We start from the raw sequence: 19,596 nt of genomic DNA, 5'->3' as shown, positions 1-19,596 counted from the left end.
CCATTGACCAGCGTTTGACCGCTGCCGCTGACAGTTTTACTGTATGAAATAGAACTCATTGTTGTCTTATTCAATATCGCTCCCCCTGAATAAGTCCATAAATGCATTAGGGTCCTGTGTCTCTCCCTGTTGTTCCGACTCAGGGTTGAACTGGTGTTCAACCCGGCCGCGTTGTAAAATGCAGATTGGGTTGACTGACAGGGCTTCCATTTTATTACACAGTCATGAACAGAGCTGTAAACTGTGACTCATCCTTCACATTCATTCACTTATTCCATCAGGGTTAGGAGTCATGAGAGCAGATCCCTCTGAATGCCGCTCCCATCGTTTGGTCTTTTCTGGAGATGAGATGATGCTGTTTGAAGTCTTTAAATGATTTATGTTGAAAATATTGGTCTTGTGATTTATGGCACAGACGCCCAAAGTAAAAGCATGAGCCTGTATTTGGCTTTCAAGTTTGCAAAGGATGAAATTGAGGGAAAAGTGCAATTTCTACAGCCGTACTTCAAGCATGGGTAATAGCTAACTCATTAGTATATCATTAGTTAACAATACACATAAGGACACAAAACCTTTTGTAGCTACTAGCCATGTCCAATGGCATTGTTGGGACCTGTCTTGTCGGCAACTGTTGTTTTGCATGATAAAAATACTTTAAGTTTTCTTTTTTTTTAAATTTAATGGAACTTAACGCTTGATCAAAGACATTGTTTAAAAATATAAACTTAAAACTTACTGTACCACATAAATACCACAAACACATAATTCTGTATGTATAGGACGGATATTTACATGATTTAACAAACACCAACTTAGACTTTTGGTTAAACAATAAAATCCTCGTCAAAATGTCAGAATAAAATTAACTGAAAAATTACAGCAAACAACCTTAAAAAAAAATCAATTTATCAATTGACTCTCGACTATTTTTTGGAGAATTTTCAAGCTTTTACCTGTAACACATTATTAATGATATTTCTAATTATGTTGTTAACCAATACTTAGAGTCTGTGGTGTCACTCGGGTCAGAGCTGCGTTTAACAAGGTTTGATTTTCATTTGTGCTGCATCAGTTCTCTGCTCGGTGGACCTCTGCCATTAGACCACGCTGGCCTTTGTCCGCGGCTCAGATTCGGTTTAAGGTTAAATGCCTTGCCCTTAAACTCATCCGCCGGGCCAAAGTGTGTGGCAAGGTCACCGTTCCAATCAACTGAGTGTTAACACAAAGGCTGCTTGTCCCCTAATGGATTAGCTCTACAGTGACTCAATGAGTCGCTGCACCACCCCTCCAGCCCCTCGCGGGCCTTCCCAGCGCTGCTCTCCTTTCACACGCACCACCTAGCCCTTCATTTTGAAATGAGTTTTATAACTGGACAGTAAACTTCCAGTGGGTTAATGATGATGGCTTCTTCATCTGCCCAAATGCTCCTTTTGTCCGCCCCTCCTCGAGCCCGGGACCCTGCCCCCGTTGCCTCTGGTCACACCAGGCCTTAAACCCTGGTTCACCCCACTTTATAGTTCCACAGATAATCCCCTAGAACACACACACACACAGACACACACGCACGGACACGCACACACACACCCACACACACAGCCTCGGGCTATTATCTCCACTGAGCCTTGCACTGGTGTCTTTCTCCCACTCTTTCTCTCCCGACTTCAGCAATGGCATTCAACTGGAATGTTTGCCTTTGTCTGTGTGGCCTACTGGAAACCCATGAATGGCCTTAGCTCATCTGCTATCCTCACTAGCTCCGATTTGCACTTCAGGGCCCAGCAGGGGGTCCCGATCCGAGGGAGGAGGGAGGGTCTCGGAGAAGGCCGGGGGGCTTTTATAAGGAAATTAGAGCCGCGGACTGCCACCCGGACAGTAAACAAGGGTGCGAGTCCTCACACCCTTGGCGTCACGAAGGCCCGTATGAAACCAGCAGCGAAGGGCCTCCTGGTTGCGGGAATTTTCACATGGTCGCCCATTTCGGGTTTGTTGTTTTGCTTTTTTGACAGTTGTGCTGCGGGATTGTTTTCTTATTATAAGAGTGTGACGTGTTAAGTGGCACCTCGGCCGCTGTACTTCCTCTCTGACCTGATACTCTCAGTTTGTCGCTGGAACCTCAATCGCAAATCACTTTTAATTAAACCTTAATCTGACATTTAATATACGGAAGTGATCCTTGTGTGCTAGTTGGGCCGATCGGAGGAGCAGTGGAAATTGAGGTGATTCTCTTGTAGCTCTTGGCTGCTTCGAACAGCCATCATGTGTTCGGCATCTGCTGAGTCAGCGAAAGACAAAGCTGCGGCACTCATCTGGGAATCCTAAGAGAGAGAGAGAGGAAGACCCCCCCCTCTTTCTCTGAATCTAGAACAAGATCTCCCCCCACGGCTGATCACGTGACTCGTCTTTCCTCAGGTGGCAGGGACACTTCCCCTTTGTCAAGGATGTAAGCAGGAGCTCAATGCAGAGGTGAAGGATGGGCTCGGGGGGCGGGCGAGCATTCAATCCACACTCTTTTGTTTTCTTTCCCTTTTCTGAACTGTGTCTTTTGAGGCCAAACAAAAAAAAATGCCGGGGTTTACTCATTATCTCCGTCTTTAAATGGGGCCATTTAAGACAGGGCCATGTCAAAGTCAGGGGCTGAGGCGTAAATCACGCTGACAGCTCTTTTCCCTCGGTTGAACTTGTGGCTGCGCCGGTGTCTTAACCTCGGACGACCGGAGAGATTTCTCTTTTGCTTACACCTGATAAAGAAAACCTTCATAAACAGCATCTCCACCACGTACCGTCACGCAGAATCCGATGTGAGGCCCGAGACCCGTTTATTTGTCTGGTCTGTGTGGTCAAAATCAGCAAGAGCCGGACAAATTTCACAGTCAAACTCAAGCCCAATGTGTGGACAAATGTGGCCGATTGGGAGAAATGGGTGCGTGAAGGCGCCGTAAGGACTAATGGGGGCTCCTGATTGGCTGGAGCGGTGGTTTACAGCCGCCCTCACGCTGACTGCGCCCTCATATAACCATTGGAGGGGAGGTGAGAAGAGCTGCACACGACTTGATTAAAACAACTGTTGACTGTGTCTGTGGTAATGAACTGGAACATGAGTCACGCGGCCCGGTGAAGCAGGAGATGTGGATAACCAGAGAATTCGTGACAACGGAAATATAGAAACTGTTTATTTCAGACATTATTTTGACTTTATTTCTTTTTTTATCAGGTCATTTGTGTGTTCAAGATGGTATTAAAAAAAAAATCCATCATGGTGTTTCTTTCATCTCGAGAGTTTGAATCAATCAAATCAGTGTATTTGGTGGAAAATATTGGCAAAATGTAGAGACTCCGGTGATTTGGGAATATACCCTTCTGTCAAGTAGACGTGAGTTTACTCAGAGTTACTGTTTACCTGACAAATTCTTGCTGACTTTACTGGACATTAAGAAGTTGCCAGGAAACCAGACGAAGCAGCTTCAGTATGTTTCATACTGTACATTTTGTTTGTTACGTCGGCAGAAATTATTAAATCACTTTTTTTCCTTTATAAATTTGGTAGTTTTTCCTTATTCTAGTTGAGGATTAAGGGCAGAGGATGTCACACCTTGTTAAGCCCTTGAGTCAAATTGCTATTTGTGAATACGGGTTATAAGAATAAAGTTTGATTGATTGATTGATTGATTGATTGATTGATTGATTGATTGATTGATTGATTGATTGAAGAACAAGATGTTGAATTTCCACAAACCTGCAGAAAAAGGACAAACTTAAAAATGATGCTTTGCAAATGCAATCACTGACTATGGATTGTGAAATGGAAGAATGAATGAAAACTGACTCAAAGGTGAAAAGGCGATTTCTTACATTTCAGTAACATTCAAGTTAAACTTAAGAAAATGTGACATTCAACCGCAAAGTGGTAGATGTGTGTTTCCCATCACTGATGCGACACATTCCTAACTTCACTCAACCCACATATACAGTGTCATCAATCTTGACCCTTGGTTATTTCCTCGGGAATTTGTCCCTTTCTCTTCCTGGCAGAGTCCTGATAAGGTGCTAGCGCTGATCACTGAGCTGTAATGACACATAATCCTCTAACATCTGCCGGCGCCTGTTGATTTGCGGTGCATTCCCGTTTATTTATTTTGACCAGATGAGCCTCTGGTATTTACAGCCCGAGTAAAAAGCCCTAGTGTGGGGTCAATCCCGGGCACGGCTTCCAAGACAAAATGCTCCGGCTGACCTGAGACGAATTCTGCTGTTGTGAATTGGCCCCCAATAAAAAAAAAAAAAAAAAAATAAAGAAGTTGGGGTTTGGCAGCGAGAAGCTGAGATTTTGGAGTGCGAGGGGAAAGTTTAGAGATGACCTCGCTTCCTCGAATGCCTCCACATGACAGGGCGCCCTCGGACAGATGTCGTTGGCGTGCTGGGGGTCACGCGTGGCAGGGCGCCGTGGCCGTGTGGCGGCCGGGGAAGATGTCGCTCCCCTCCTTTGTTTCCCCCCCCCCCACTCCTCGACTCTGCAGGCCTCCAAGAGCATCTGTCACCACAGGGGGTCAGCAGGGCCAAGATGAATGAGCCCCCGATGGATTCCAGCCCCCCCTCCTCCTCCTTGGCAAATGGCACAGGACAGAGGAGGGCATAGGGGACTTGGGGGAGGGGTCTGTGTTTGTGTGTGTGTGTGTGTGTGTTTGTTTGCATGCCAGTGAGAGAGAGAGAGAGAGAGAGAGAGAGAGAGAGAGAGAGAGAGAGAGAGAGAGAGAGAGAGAGAGGCGGGTGTCTGCTGTACTGAGGGGAAGGAGTGGGATTCCCATTTCTCTCTATACAGGATCATGACAAAGGTGACTTGAGACCCACCACAGCAGAGTGAAACTCCATATGCTGCCTGGATATTAGGAGATTCCTCCCACCAGGATTTATTATCTGACATGGACTGCATTTGACAAAAAAAAAAAGGAAAAAAGGAAAAACGCTGCCTTCACATTTTGGATTTACTGCGTTTGAATTGGATCTGATGGGTTTCCTGTGCTGCTGCTGTGAGGCGTCATGGAAGGTACAGGAGAAGTTTGCTTGTGGGTCACGTAGCATTAATGAGATGGGCTTTTAGCACCTCATTTAGAGAACATGCAGAGATGTTTGTCTTTTTTTTCCATCCACACCCCACACCCCACTCTCTCTCTCTCTCTCTCTCTCTCTCTCTCTCTCTCTCTCTCTCACGTCTGATGGGCAGTGGTTGTCTTTTCTGATGTTAAGAGTGTGCTGAGTTCTTTCCCGCATTTCGACCCATTGGTATGGACTTTAACACGTGGAAGCATAACAATGAGGTGAAAATGACCTGAGATATTTATCAGATTCCCATTAACATCTTATCTGCTGCTACACAAGGGGACTGGAAGGCTTCAGCCCACAGCCAGTTTTAATTTAGGTCTCAGTAAATCCTGGATAAACCCTTGTTTTGTTGCCTGCAGTTTCTGAATCAGCTAAATGTTAAACTGGTATCAAATGTCAAGTTAACCAGTTTGGAGGTAATGTAACTGCAGGTTGAGATTTCTTCACATTTCTGTGGCCTTTACGTGAAGAATCTGCTGCTTCAGAGTGAGATCAAACCAGTTTAAGTCAATTTAATCCTGCTCCTCACACACCACTGTAAACACTGTAATGTTATTATGCAGCTGAGGGAGAAACAAAAGGACCAGAGAGAAAGAAAAGGCCGATTTGAAAGTAAAATCAACCCAGTGGAATAGACTTAAATAAAAAAATAAATTAGGTTAAATGTCTTGAGATTTATTCTACAACATGTGATTTTGGGAAGACTTTTATTTGCTTTACACATTCTTAAAGTGTGTCATTAAACAACCAAACCAATTCCAGATGTTTTAGAATTTAATTTCATGCTTCATTAGTTTTACCAACTTTGAAGCATGAACTTAAACAAACTACTATAGATTACTATTATTTTACCTCATGGAATAATTTTATTATCTCAAATTAAGGTCTCATCTTTCTTGATACAATCTTAAATATAAAATGTAAAAAATTAAATATGAGTCATCACTACAGATGGAGAACAGTGTATAAACAGATGTTTCTTTTGAATTTGATTAAATTCCATTCTGAATGGATCTGTCAATTTTCTGACATCAAATAAATCTTTTTACATACATTTTTGCACCAAACTTATTAACACACTCAGTCATATGATGTGTTTATTACAGGAGTGTGTGTCCATGCACGTGTCGTTGCACTATAAATGTATTTGTCTTTCACCGTCGCCTTGATTCCTGTCTCAACAAAAAAAAACGCACATCATCAGCCCCAACATGCCCTCGAATGTCATCCCTGGAAAACCAGAACCTGACCAGGCGCCTCAGGGCCAAGCTCGAGCATGTGACCAGCTTTACGGCACCTTCCGTCCTCATCTCCTGAGACATCTGCGTCTCCTCTCGGTGTCGTCTCCCCCCTCGCGACCTGATAAGCATCCAAATATTTCAGGACTGTGCTGCCTGGCTAATTAACAGAATGTGAAACCTCAGGTGGAGATTCATATCCTCTGTTGGAACACCCAGGGGAAGAGGAAGCCCGGACCTGTGCTACTTCATACTTAAGCTGGAACTACTTTCATGTCATCAATGCTATTTTATGTTAAAGTAAATTTGCCGTGAGCTTTTCAGTTCCCCCCTTTTTTTTTTTTTTTTTTATGTTTTCTGACATATTGGCATTTCTGCTTTAACTCTTCAGTTTGATAATCTGCATCCAGCCGGCTAATCATTCACCAAATAAGTTCCAGTCAGTAAATGCAAGTTGAACCAGCTTGTGTACACTTGCTATTGGAAGGACTTGGACCCCGGAGCGGCGTCGCTCTTACAGGACGGCAGCACACAGTCAGAAGTGATGACAGTCGGCGCTGAGCGGAGAACTTTGCTTCGGCTATATCAGACACTGAGTGGCTAAACAATACTTTGTCAAGGGGTCAAAGTAACTGACGAGTCCATTCAGAGAGTGCTGCTGCAAACTAAAGCACCCAATTGTGTTTCATGAAAATAGCCCCGGGGGGGCCGTGGTATCACATAACAGCCTTTTAGCCTCGCAATAGTGAGTAATATGTCATGGTGTGAGTTTGAGAAGCCAGAAGTGTAACTATCCCCTTTGTGGACTGTGGTGACCTTAGGTACAATGTCAAAAGAAGATTGTTCACCCAATTGGGAAAATGAAGAATGAAGAATTTTGTTCAAATTAAAGTTATATTAACAAAATTCAACTTTAATTTGAAGAAACTGAATTAATTTGCGTGTTGCATATGAAAAAAAATTGCATTTGTTCTTGAACTTGCAAAAAAAGATCTATAATTCAATTTCCTATGATAAAAGTTAAAACTGAACGTGGACACTATGTTTTGACCTCTTTGCGAAGCATTAAAATACCATAATGACAGAAATACTTTGATAAAAATGTCCATTATTGTCCAGAGTATTAAAACTTCCAGAAAAGACAGATTTCTTAAAATGTTTAAAACTCTTAAAAGCAGGATTGGAACTAGAATACGACTCACTGGAGTGTAATCCTCCACCAAGGCCCAACAATCACCTTCAATTCAAACAAGCTGCATCTAAATAGACGAGTCCCCTAAATATGTTATATATTTCATTTAGATTTGTGCATTGTTCCCTGCAACCGGCAAAGAAAGCAATTATTTTGCCTGCATGTCCCGTCCTTCGATGTTTTGTTGAAATCTGCAGCTGTTGTTGCGTCATCCTGTTGAAAAACCAACTACCTAACTAAACAACAAACACATGTGCGTTGCTCAAAACACAACATAAGAGGCAACAAGTAGGATTTGGTTAGTAGACTCGTTTTATGAAAAAAGAAAAATACTGTAACTTGATAACATTATTGATTTTTGGGGGATTTCAGTCCAGAATCTGTTGCTTTTCATTTCCGTTCAAAACCGCAGCGTGCTACAGTGTCCATATCTTTCAGCACAGGTCCAAAAGGATTCATCTGTGTTCCTCTGTGTCGCTGATAGAGTCGCTGTGTGAGCTAATCAGAAATCTCTCTGCTCTCCCCCAGGTCTGGAAGCTCTGAGAGAAACTTCTTCTCTGAAAGTTCCTGCCGAGTGTTTCTGACCCAGCATGTAGCAGAGGTGAACAAGTCCCTTCACGCCCGGGAACCATCTGACAACGTAAGTCCCCTTGTTTTTATTTTAATAAGCTGCTTCATGTGTTGTTGGTAGAAATCCAGCTTCCTGATATTCTCCTCTTGGCTAGTCGTCTCACTCCAGCGAGTGGAGATTAGTGGAGCTTATTCTGACCCGGGGTCAGATTCATGCAATCTGTTGATGCCACCCAGGAGGAGAGGACTGGCCTTGACTGACCATCTGACTTCTGCAGAGTCACCACTTGCTCTCATGAACGCTCCCCTTTTTAGCCACTAGCCTCCTTGTGTTTGACCATCTATCATGCAAACAGCCGCTGCTGACTCACCACCCCCCCCCCACCTTCGCCACCACAGCTGACCTTAGCAACCACCTGAGTCACACCCCAGAAACATCCGCTGGGCGACCTCTGCCACAGTCACGCTTTGTTTTACGTGGTGCAGGTGATGAAAGGTCACTCTCTGTGTTCACCTCCGGTCGGCGCAGGGTTAATGACAAACCAGTCCTCTGAGGCTGGAGGGTCCGTCGGCTGAAGAGGCCTCCGGAGCCTCCTTTAACGTCACAATCCAACAGGCAGCGGCTGCTTTAAAAAACGCCCTCAGGCAATCATTTTCTTTTTTTTTGTCTTAAACCCCTTCTGTCATTGTTTCTCAACGCAGCCCCGGCCACCTTCCTCCCATCAGTTAAGCAAGAAATACTGTAGCTTCATTCTGTTAAGCTGCTTATCTCCTCAACAGCACAGTCAGGCACTGTTAATCTTGTCTTTTGTCTGGGTTGGTCGGATTCCTCCCCAGGAAGGTTGTTAGGTAAACACAGGGTCTGGAACCTGCCCAGGCGTGGGCAAGGTCAGGACCAGAAAGACGACTGCAACCGCATTCCCACCAGGCCTAATGAAAATAAAGAGTCAGGGGAAGAGAAACAATAGATGATTCTTAACCGAGTGACAGAAACGGTTGATTGAATCCCTGCAAAGTCTATTTTTAAAACAAGCCTCTGCCTCCATGTACATGTTTTTAGATCATGTATAAATTAAGACATTAAGACAACGTTTTTGACAAATATATGTTTATTGATTAGTTGGATTACCAGAACTCAGGGTTTAATGAAAAAACATAATCCAAACGAGGAGGCAATTCTTTAATAATAAGCTTGAATCCATTATTGAAACAGCAATTTAAGTTTTAGAGGCAGAAATAGGTAAAGTTCTATATTTTACTGGAAGAATGTGTTTTGTTGTAGGGACAAACTCTTTCAACTCTGCATACACGTGCACTTACTTTAAGTATAAGTATGAATATAGGTATAAGTATAAGTATAATGTTAAGTACAACTTACGACATTGCAAATAGAAACCGACAGATCAGATGTTTGGGGGTTGATTCCGTTTTCAATTTACTGCAACCGCATTCCCACCCTGCCTAATGAAAATAAAGAGTCAGGGGAAGAGAAACAATAGATGATTCTTAACCGAGTGACAGAAACGGTTGATTGAAGCCTCTGCCTCCATGCACGTGTTTTTAGATCATGTATAAATTAAGACATTAAGACAACTGTTTTGGCGAAAATATTTTTATTGATTAGTTGGATTAGGTCTATGACTGTGTTATAACCTTAACCAAGCAAAAAAATCCTATAAAATATTGACTCTTACTGAAGAATCTTTGGATTTTGGGACAAAACAGCACATTTATAAACACCTTTTGCACCTTAAATGGATATTTTACTACTTGTAGACAAATCTACTATATGTTATAAGTTAAATAGCTTCAATTGTTCTGTTTTCACAGCCATTCAAGGAGGTTTTGTTTTCATCTCCATTTGCTTGTCTCCAATTTGGATTTCCACCAAACTTGCCGGAGGGATGTTTTCACTCTCTTGAACGTTTTGTGACAGTCTTGTTGATTTCTCATTTCTATTTTTTTATTATTATCATTTTTGTGTTTTGTGTCATGTTTTCATTTGGCACATTTGCTGCTGTTACATTTCACATTCAGCCCATTTGCCCTGAACGAAACACAATTTTAAAGCTGATCCAGAGCTGATGCTGTGAAAGCACAGCCTGGCGTTAAGTTTAAACATAACTAAATGATGAGTTGAGGAAACTTGTGAAACCGAACACAGTCAAAGTTAACATGTGACCCTGTCCTGTTGTCCTGCTCAGCAGACGATCTGTCTACGTTAGGACAGAACCAGGAGTTTGAGCTTTTTCCAAACAGCTGAAGCCTGTAACCTGCGTCTCGCTCCACTTGACGGTTGTAATGTTTATTAACCACAACACTGTCCTGCACCTGTCAAATGTTTTCCAAGGACAAGCCTGGATGGCGTTTCAGGCTAAACGTCAGGAAAGCAGCCAAAACACTCCCTTTATTTTCTCTTTCAGATTTCCATCCTTTGAAAACTCTTGATAGTGGGTTCGGTATTAAAAACAGATCTGGTGACATGTTATGACAAATTTCAAAGTGGGAGTTTGAGTTGGAAGATGTGTTTTAATGAAGTGTCCCACTGAAAGGAGCTTTTCTCCTCACGCTCTGTCTTCCCCTCTTTCTTCTCTCTCTCCTCTTTGAGAGTCCGAGCTCGGCCCTGTGTCCAGCTGCCACCTGCCACCGGAGAGCCGGCCCGGGCCCACACAGCCGACCCCGGCAGATGTCCCACAGTGGACCCTGGGGTGGGGGGGTGGGGGGCACGGGGGCAGATCAGGCAGAGTAAAACATGGACAGACGGAGTAAAAAAAAAAACAGACAGGGAAAAGCCATTGGCCTTGGCTGTTATGTTTCCGTGTGTGTGGTCTAGATGTCACTCATTTAGTTGGGACCTGCATCTGCTTTTGGAATTATGTATTATAAACTAAAAGGCTGCGGCTAATATCAATTTTTATTATTAATTAACCAAATTTTTGTCTTGAATTAACTGGTTAATGTGTGAAATGCTTCAAATAAAATCCAACCAAGGAGGCAATTTTTTAATAATAAGCTTGAATCCACTATTGCAACAGCAATTTAAGTTTTAGAGGCAGAAACAGGCAAAGTTCTTTATTTTACTGGAAGAATGTGTTTTGTACAAACTCTTCCAACTCTGCATACATGTGCACTTACTTTAACTATAAGTACAAGTATGAGTATGAGTATGAGTGTAAGTATAAGTATAATGGTAAGTACAACAATTTTGCTTATTAGACACTGCAAGTAGAAACCGACAGATCAGATGTTTGGGGGTTGATCCTGTTATCGATTTAAAAACATTTCCAAAACAGAAATGTACACCTTTATTGTTCTGCATGGTTTATTCTGTAAATTAAAGAATAAAAGAAAAGAAAGAAAGGCTCATATCAGCTGATTCTGTTTGTTAACTTATGTATCGTCATGGTTCTGGTAAACTTTGGACAGATTTGCATTTTTTTAGCAAATCCATTCCCAGAGTAAAACCTCTCCTCACCGTGATCCTTGTCCCTTTTCACAAAGTATAAAACAGGATTATTATGTCAGGTCTCTCTCATGTGAACAGATCATTTGCTTGAGACACCTGTTGCTGTCTCGCTCTGTGTAAAGCCTCTCCTATCCGAGGATCTAATCAGTGAAGAGAGACGAAACAGCATCGTGACAGTGCATCTCTTCTCCACAGATAATGGGGAATTCATATGCCGGGCAGCTGAAGTCTGCTCGATTTGAAGAGGTTCTCCACAACTCGATTGAGGCTTCACTGCGCTCGAGCAGCGGAGATCCACAGCCCATCTTCACACAGCTCTACCTGGAGCCGGAGCCGTATCCTGGAAACATGGAAGGTAGGAGGAGCCTCACAGTGAGGGCCAAGTAGGCCAGTGCTTCAAATCCAATTACATTCAGGTTCACTCAAACCTTCTAAATGTTTTCTGTTTCTGTGTCTGAACAGCTGCAGTACAATTAAATGATAAAATTTCCTGAATTATTCAGCTTCAATTAAATTGCCTTATGTTTACTATGTCAGTCATCTCTGCTGATACATTATCAATATTGAAATATCAAGTCACAGCCCTGGTCATGACTTTATAGGTCTTTATTTCATAATACATATAATTGAAAATGATTTCAAATCTGTCAAATACATTGTTGCCCATTGTTGGGATCAGGCTCTAACGTGATTTAAAATCTACTTCAGACATTAAGCCCAAAGTCGACCTCCATGCCGGGGAGCCCCCGGGTCAAGACCTCATGAACGGCCACTCGTCCAACGATCTGGAGGAGCTGGAGGAAGAAGACGACTCAGACAGCAGCAGCCCCCCCCTCCCCTACCTGCAGGTGCCTGCACCCGACGGCTGCTGCACACTGGACGGTAACCACCCCCCCAACCTGCACGCCTTAATCCTGACTCTCAAATATAAATCAATCACAGAAAAGGACTCAAATCCTTACAGAACATGTCATATTTTTACTGATTAATAGATAAACTGAAAGCTCGGCCCCGTTTTTTTCTTCAAATCCCTCATCTGCTTCCTCCTCCTCCTCCTCTCAGGGTTCTGTCAGGCAGGCAAAGACCTCCGCCTGGACTCCATAGCAACAGAGCCCATCGAGGTCCCAGCAGGCTTCGAGCTGGTGGGCGCCAAGTCCCCCAGTGTCCCCGAGCACATACTGGTCTGTGCCGTGGACCGCCGCTTTTTGCCTGACGACAATGGGAAAAATGCACTTTTAGGTCAGTGTGTTCCCCCCCGAGGTCTGAGATCAGATCGTTTTTTTTTAAGTTCCTGGTAGAATGAATTCGGTCAATCACTGGATTGGTAAAATAACTCCTTCTAAACTAATGCAATCATCTTGTTATGTGACCTCCAGGTTTTTCAGGGAACTGTGTGGGCTGCGGTGAAAGGGGCTTCAGATACTTCACTGAGTTTTCCAACCACATCAACCTGAAGTTGTCCACCCAGCCCAAGAAGCAGAAGCACTTAAAGAACTACCTGGTGAAGAATTCTCAGGGTGCTCTGTGCAAAGGACCCCTCATCTGCTGGAAAGGTAGAAAAAACCATAATTTTTCAAATCTGTGTGAGGCTGATTTATTCTCTGACGATGAGCTTGTGAACACAGTGACTCACGCTTGTTGTTGTTGTTTCTCTCAGACTGTAAAACCCGCCAGTTGTCCAGCAACGCGTCCACCTCCAAACCCAGCTCGTCCTCCTCACTCAGCAGTAAAGAAAGTGGAGGCACCAGCGGACACAGCTTGTCTCCCTTTTCCCTTTCAGGTGAGACAGTACAACAACAACAACAACAACAACACAGATGCACATGATTCAAGCTCAAACAAATTTCCGACGCTAATTTAAATTTAAATTAAAAGATTTTGCCTGTATTCTCCCTAAAATGACAATCCGTAATATATATTCAACCAAAAAGTAGTCGTTGTGTCCGTTGGTATAGCTGACAGGTTTATGTTGTTGCCATAGAGACGTGTTGTGGCGCCTGAGCCCTGAAAGGTGAGCACAGTCTGACATGTGAAGAAAGATGTTCACGACTCAGGTTGTGTCAAACCGGGTTTTTGCTTGGTTTCATTCCACTTGCTTTGAATTATGGTTTGATACATTATTCTTAATGTCTATTGGACATCGGTTATATCTCTCAGTCCATAGTTATGGTTTATTCTGCAAATATGTCCTATGTGCAATAGAGGAAACTGAATTATGAGGTAAAGACCAAACACTAAGTTAACACCTTGCTCCAAAGCACCTCTACAAACTATACTGCCTTTTGTCATTGAGATAATTATTCTCCCCATTTTAAATATCTGTATCACTCTTGTTTTGACAAAAATATCTTATCTCAATGCAAAATAAGATTTGCAGTTTATGTTCATACTGTTCATATTGTTATTATCAGAATCTGGCATTAGCACCATCGGCTTTCTGTTGCAATTTCAGACTAAAAAGACAATTTAATACATTTCAGTTGCACGATTCTGTACAGAAAAGACATGTCACAACCCTGTTGTAAGAGGGTGAATCTTAAACAGCAATGTGATGAATTTAAGGCTGAATAATACGACCAGGAGGAATATTCTGCCTCTCTTCAAGTAGAGGTTCCTCCCTGACTTGTCACAACAGCAGGGCCTCTTTCCCTCTTTGATTGAAAAAGGGCTCCTGGGCTTCTGGTATTGATTTGTTCTGAACCTGGAAGCAGCCTGTCAGCACAGATCGCACACATTAGTGTGTTTAGGCCGCTGAGCCGCGGGGCTCGTTGGTTGGGATTCTCGTTTTTCCTGGAATCTCCTGACTGCGACCTTCAGGTACATCCTGCTCCCACATGAGGTCACTGAAACTCGCCCAGGAGGAGAGAGGCGGTGCACTGTAGCATGCAGCCTCGCAACCTCCGTGCCAAATTATCCTGGAATCATTAATGAAAAGCAGTGGCCTGTTTGTACTGTGCAAACGACCTGGAGTCTGAAGAGCGTGTGTTCATTTGACATGAGTTTGATACAAGCAGCATGAAGTCCAAAGGTGAACGATTGGTCCAAATTGACCCGTCAGAGGAATGGTGGATGTTAGGGCTTTAGTTTGAAGCAATCCATACAGTTTGACACCGGTCTGGTGCAAAGAAACACAACGCCACCGACAGTCAGAGTGTTTTTAAGTGTTATATGTGTTTTTACACTGTTACACGTCTGTTTTCATTTCTAGATTCCCCACCCACCAGGACGACGCAGGCCTCCTCTGTGTTTTTCGGGGGTCAGGACCTCAGCAGAGACTCCAGCTTCCTCAAACCTCTGGCCTCCACACCTGGAATCAAGACTCTCCCAATAGGTGAAGCTCTTTTTTCAGCACGGCAGTAGCTTTTCCATGGTTTCATCAGTGCATATTATTGCCAATTAAATTGAATTCTGCATTTTAATCCATCATATGAAAATCAAAGTACACATTCTAGTCACACTCCTACATTCCCAGTTGCATCCGAGCTTCGAAAGCAACATTTGTCCAGATTTAGATGCTGATGAGCCTTTGCCTTTGCTTGAGTGACACTTCACTGGCCTTGCCCTTACACTGAAAGAGGTTGCTTAGCTACAGGTTGTTTTCTACGTGGTTCAGCACAAGGCAGATGGATCTGCGGCTGACCGTGGAGCACAGATTAAGCTCTGCTACGTCCTGTTAAGACTCACACACACACACACAACATGGACACACAAACACGCGACTGTGTTTGTGTGTGTGTGTCACTTATACACACCAATCAATACTGAAAGAAGGAATGCTGTAATGACTTTTTAAGGCCTTGCTATCCATTAGTCCCTTTACAAGGTTGTGATATTGACAAGCAAAGACGACACATACGGATCAATGCTTTAGTGAATTGCATACACAGTGAATATGAGATTGGAAAAAGTCCAGTGGGGTCACTGTGGATAGACGATCATATACAGGAAATCAATACGCTGCTGTCAGTGCTGACACATTTATGTATTGTTCTCTCTGTGTTGCAGCTGGGAGTATAATTTAAATTAATGTATTGAGTAAAATATTAGACATAAATATTTCAGATTAGCCATTAGCAATGATGGTCTGTCAGTTTGTCAGTTTGTCAGTTTTTCCTTCACATTGACTGATCAACATCAACTGGATTAGGGTTAGGGTTAGGGATAGGGTTAGTTTTATTTTACATTTTCTTTATTTATTGTCATCACAGGATTCAATCTTTATTACGACTGTGTTTAAATACAATTTCCTCTAGCGCCCTCATCAGGTCAAGATCTAAATTTTATTTTCCAAGGTTGTTTTTTTTGAGTCAGCTTCATCCGTCATTCAGGATGTTTCACCCCCGTTTTATAACATCAAATAATCAATTCAAACCAAACTTAACTTGAGGTTTTGGCTTCACTTGTGGAGAGATTCCATGTCGTCCATCTTTACATACAATCCAAGGGTTCAGTATATGTTCTATCTGTGTCTAGTGTGTTAATATGGCATGTGTGTGTGTGTCCAGTACCCACAGCTCTGAGGGTGACCGGGCCGACTAACGGTCTGGGTGTGGATGGACGTCCTCCCTTACTGAGCCCATCCCAGGTGTCCTTAGGGCCTCAGGTCCAGGGCTATCGCTCTGCCAACATAGCAGACATTCCACGTAAGCCTTTCTCTCTTCTCTGGCAAAACTAGAATAACTGTCAAAACTGTCATTTTGCTCCATTTCCCATTCTAACGTAGTTCTCTGTGTCTGTTTGTGATCCTCAGTATCTTCTGTCATGAACTCGGGTCCGCCAAAAAAACGCCACCGGAGCTGGCATCCCACCACGTTAGTTCCTGTCCCGTCAACAGCCGTCCCTGTTCCAGCCATCCGACCGAACGTTTTCTCCCCAGGTCAGATCCCCAACCTCGTCACCACGGGTCTCTGAGCTGTAATGTATTCGACATGAGTCAATGGGAGCCGGATTTTAAATTGCCCTTAATATGTCACATGTTTCCTTTTTAGTTAATTTCCCTCTGTGTGCGTATGTGCTTGCAATGTGTATGTGTGTGTGTGTGTGTGTGTGTGTGTGTGTTTGTGTGTGTTCCTGTGCCTTTTGGAGCAGAGCCTGTGTTGTTCTGCCTCCTCTGGTTTGGGGACAGACTACGCACAGACCTGCTTTTCTCTGGTTGTTAGGGATGATTCACCGAACATCTCCATGGAGATACAGATGGAGAGTTTTGTAGCAGAAATGGTTTTTTAAAATTGCAGGATTGAAGAAGATTTCATGTAATTGCGGTTCTATATAAACCAGCACTATTCCAAATAAATTAGATTAGCACATTAGCAGAGCAGCCACAACTATTAATGCAGGGTTTATATGAAAATGCGTATCATTTAACAGATTAGCTGTTCTTATCCTGATATTAACATGTTGTTTCTTAATTTCCATGCAGGTGCTGTGTTAGGAGTTTCCTCTGCTCAGCCGCCGGTGGCTCCGGTCATTCAGCCCCAACCTGTCACAGTCGGAGAGACGGTCATCGTCCCCGACAACCTGCTCAACTCTTCGGGTGTTCGCCCTGTCATCCTCATTGGTACGATTCTTTATTCAGAGATCTGTCCTGCAGCACCACAACCTCATTCTTAAGTGTCAGGAAAACAGAATCAAATTCTGTTTCAACCCAGAGTAGGACAAAGTAAAATAAGAATTCAGTTGTCCTCCTGATGATAATCGGCCATTTTTAGAGGTCAGACAGTGTATTCATGTAGGTATGAAACGTTTTTTTTTTAACTCTAGGCTCATCCCTGCACTTTATCCCATTATTTACTTTGTAGCGTCACATCACACTCATACAGGATTAAAAAGTTTATCTTTTTTTTCAGACCATATTCGGGTGTCACACTTTACTTTGATTAGATTGTGATGTTCCTCATATTTTGACTCCAAAATGTAGACTTTCTAAAAATCGACTTTATATTATAACTAGTTAAAAATGTGTGTTAAATGTATTAACGGTAAACATATTATTATCATTGGTTGATATAGTTTATTTATTGCCTCTGTGTGTTTCAGTTTTGTCTAATGAAGGCTTCCTCTCTTTTTCAGGACATGGCACTTTACCTTACTTCTATGGGAATGTTGGGGATATAGTGGTGAGCCCCCTGCTGGTCAGCTGCTACAAGAGCAGCCAGCTGACAGAGAAAACCCTGGAGACTTTGGGCCTGAACAGGAATCAGCTGCTCAGTGTGGAGACCATGATCCTGCTCACTTTGCAGTACCTTGCACGACTAAGTAAGCAGCAAACACTAAAGCTCACACCTCTATCTATCCTTCCTCTTTGTGTTTTTACCCCTCGGGTTGCATGTGAGCTGAGCGGGGGGGTCGACAACCTTGAGGTGCTCATGTCTTGTTTAAACAACTAAACACCCATGCAAAAACAAACATCTAACTTCGATCATTTATGACCTTTTCTACATCTCGATGGAGGTCAGCTGATGTGTGTCAGCGATGTGAGATTTCATATTCCAAATTTTCCCGCTCAGGCTCCAATCAGATTCCTCTGCGGGAGGAGCTGGAGCAGATCGTCCTGAAGGCCATGCTGTGCTGTCCGGGGGGTCCGGCCATCTCCCTGTCCCAGCTGCCCTGGTTGGCCCGGCTGGAGGCCAGCGTCTCCGGGGGGAGCGTCCAAGTCGTGGTCACCCACAACTCTCTGGGAGAAGGCATCTCCGAGTCCCTGCGCACCCTCAGCGAGGGTCCCCACCCCCTGCAGTGCCTGCCCACCTATGTGGTCATCATCTGTGCCTCCAAAATGAGCTGCAGCGAGTTCTGTGTGCTCGTTTTGGGTGAGTTCTGCTGCTCCTTCCTGATCATCCCGACTAAGTTCTTCAATGTTCTTTTACATTTTCAATAACTTAATCTAATGTGTTGATCGCAGGAAAGTACCAAGCTCGGGCCTTAGCTGAAGGAATGCTGACGACTAACGAGTTCCTGAAGGAAATCAGCTACGAGCTCATCACAGGGAAAGTCAGCGTCCTGGCTTCTCACTTCAAAACCACATCATTAGGTGAGTTCTGCACATAACAGACCTCATTGTGCGTTTTTATTTTATACAGTGAAACCTTGTGAAACAGTCGGTTGTCATGACAAACCTTTAAAACTGTAGATATTTTAACAAAAAGAGATAAACTAGAACCAATGTGTGTGAATGTCCAATGAATACGAAGAAGGGAATATCTGGTTGCGTCCGTAACTTGCATCCTTGTCATGTGTAACCATGGTGACGGGTTGTTTTCAGGGGACAATCTGGACAAGCAGCTGGTGCGATACCAGCGGCGACGGAAGGGACAGGTCATCCAGCCCTTTCAGGGAGATGTCACTGACCACATCCACTCGCAGGAGGCTGCCAGCATGTCACCGCCCTCAGACAGAGGTAAACTCAAATAATCAGCCCGGAAGCCAGGGACTCCAAAACAATCTGTTCATATTGGACATTGGTTATATCTCTCAGTCCATAGTTATGGTTTATTCTGCAAATATGTCCTCCGTGCAATAGAGGAAACTAAATGATGAGGTAAAGACCAAACACTATGTAAACATCTTGCTCCAAAGCACCTTTAACTCCTGTTATTATGATTTGGACTAAACTAAAAAGTCTGGTACAAACTATACTGGTTTTCATCATTGAGATAAATATTCTCCTCATGTTAAATATCTGTATCACTCTTGTTTTGTCACATTTGATCGACACCTGTTTCTGATTCTGTTAACGTTTCCTCTGTGTTTCCCAGCAGCAGACCTCCTGGGTAAGGTGTTCCAGATCTACCCGACCCAGCTGAGTGTGGCTCGCAGCCTCCTCTCTCAGGTCTGCTCCATCGCGGACTCTGGGACCCAGAACCTGGACCTGGGTCGCTTCTGTAAAGTGGACTTCCTGGTTTTGGTCCCGCCCTCTCACATTCTGGTGCACCAGACAGCACAGCGCATCCGACAATCAGGTCCGTGTTAAGAACTTTCAATTCCAGTGTTGTCTCATGAGGTTGTGAGTGCACTTTTATGTTAAAAAAAGTTGTGTC

The 19,596-nt window shown here is 43.5% G+C and overlaps 1 protein-coding gene across 4 annotated transcripts in view; it reads left to right on the top strand.

Moving 5' to 3' along the window:
- Positions 1-19,596, top strand: part of greb1l (GREB1 like retinoic acid receptor coactivator) — a 39,198-nt gene that overhangs the window by 10,223 nt on the left and 9,379 nt on the right. For 2 of the 4 annotated variants that reach the window (XM_061084675.1, XM_061084673.1), the window contains exons 2-16: positions 8,056-8,167; positions 11,759-11,918; positions 12,272-12,445; positions 12,626-12,802; positions 12,940-13,116; positions 13,221-13,343; positions 14,772-14,894; positions 16,069-16,206; positions 16,314-16,439; positions 16,983-17,120; positions 17,633-17,818; positions 18,070-18,369; positions 18,462-18,590; positions 18,822-18,956; positions 19,315-19,518. In XM_061084675.1, the coding sequence (XP_060940658.1) occupies positions 8,056-8,167; positions 11,759-11,918; positions 12,272-12,445; positions 12,626-12,802; positions 12,940-13,116; positions 13,221-13,343; positions 14,772-14,894; positions 16,069-16,206; positions 16,314-16,439; positions 16,983-17,120; positions 17,633-17,818; positions 18,070-18,369; positions 18,462-18,590; positions 18,822-18,956; positions 19,315-19,518 (2,402 nt within the window). Of the gene's footprint in view, positions 1-4,821; positions 5,042-8,055; positions 8,168-11,758; positions 11,919-12,271; positions 12,446-12,625; positions 12,803-12,939; positions 13,117-13,220; positions 13,344-14,771; positions 14,895-16,068; positions 16,207-16,313; positions 16,440-16,982; positions 17,121-17,632; positions 17,819-18,069; positions 18,370-18,461; positions 18,591-18,821; positions 18,957-19,314; positions 19,519-19,596 lie in introns of those variants that run through there. The other 2 variants (XM_061084676.1, XM_061084674.1) reach the window with 2 other exon arrangements.

Source organism: Limanda limanda, chromosome 13 (genome assembly GCF_963576545.1).
Source record: "Limanda limanda chromosome 13, fLimLim1.1, whole genome shotgun sequence".
Taxonomy (NCBI): Eukaryota; Metazoa; Chordata; class Actinopteri; order Pleuronectiformes; family Pleuronectidae; genus Limanda; species Limanda limanda.
Note: the sequence above shows the minus strand (reverse complement) of the source record. Positions and strands in the feature narration are given on the sequence as shown.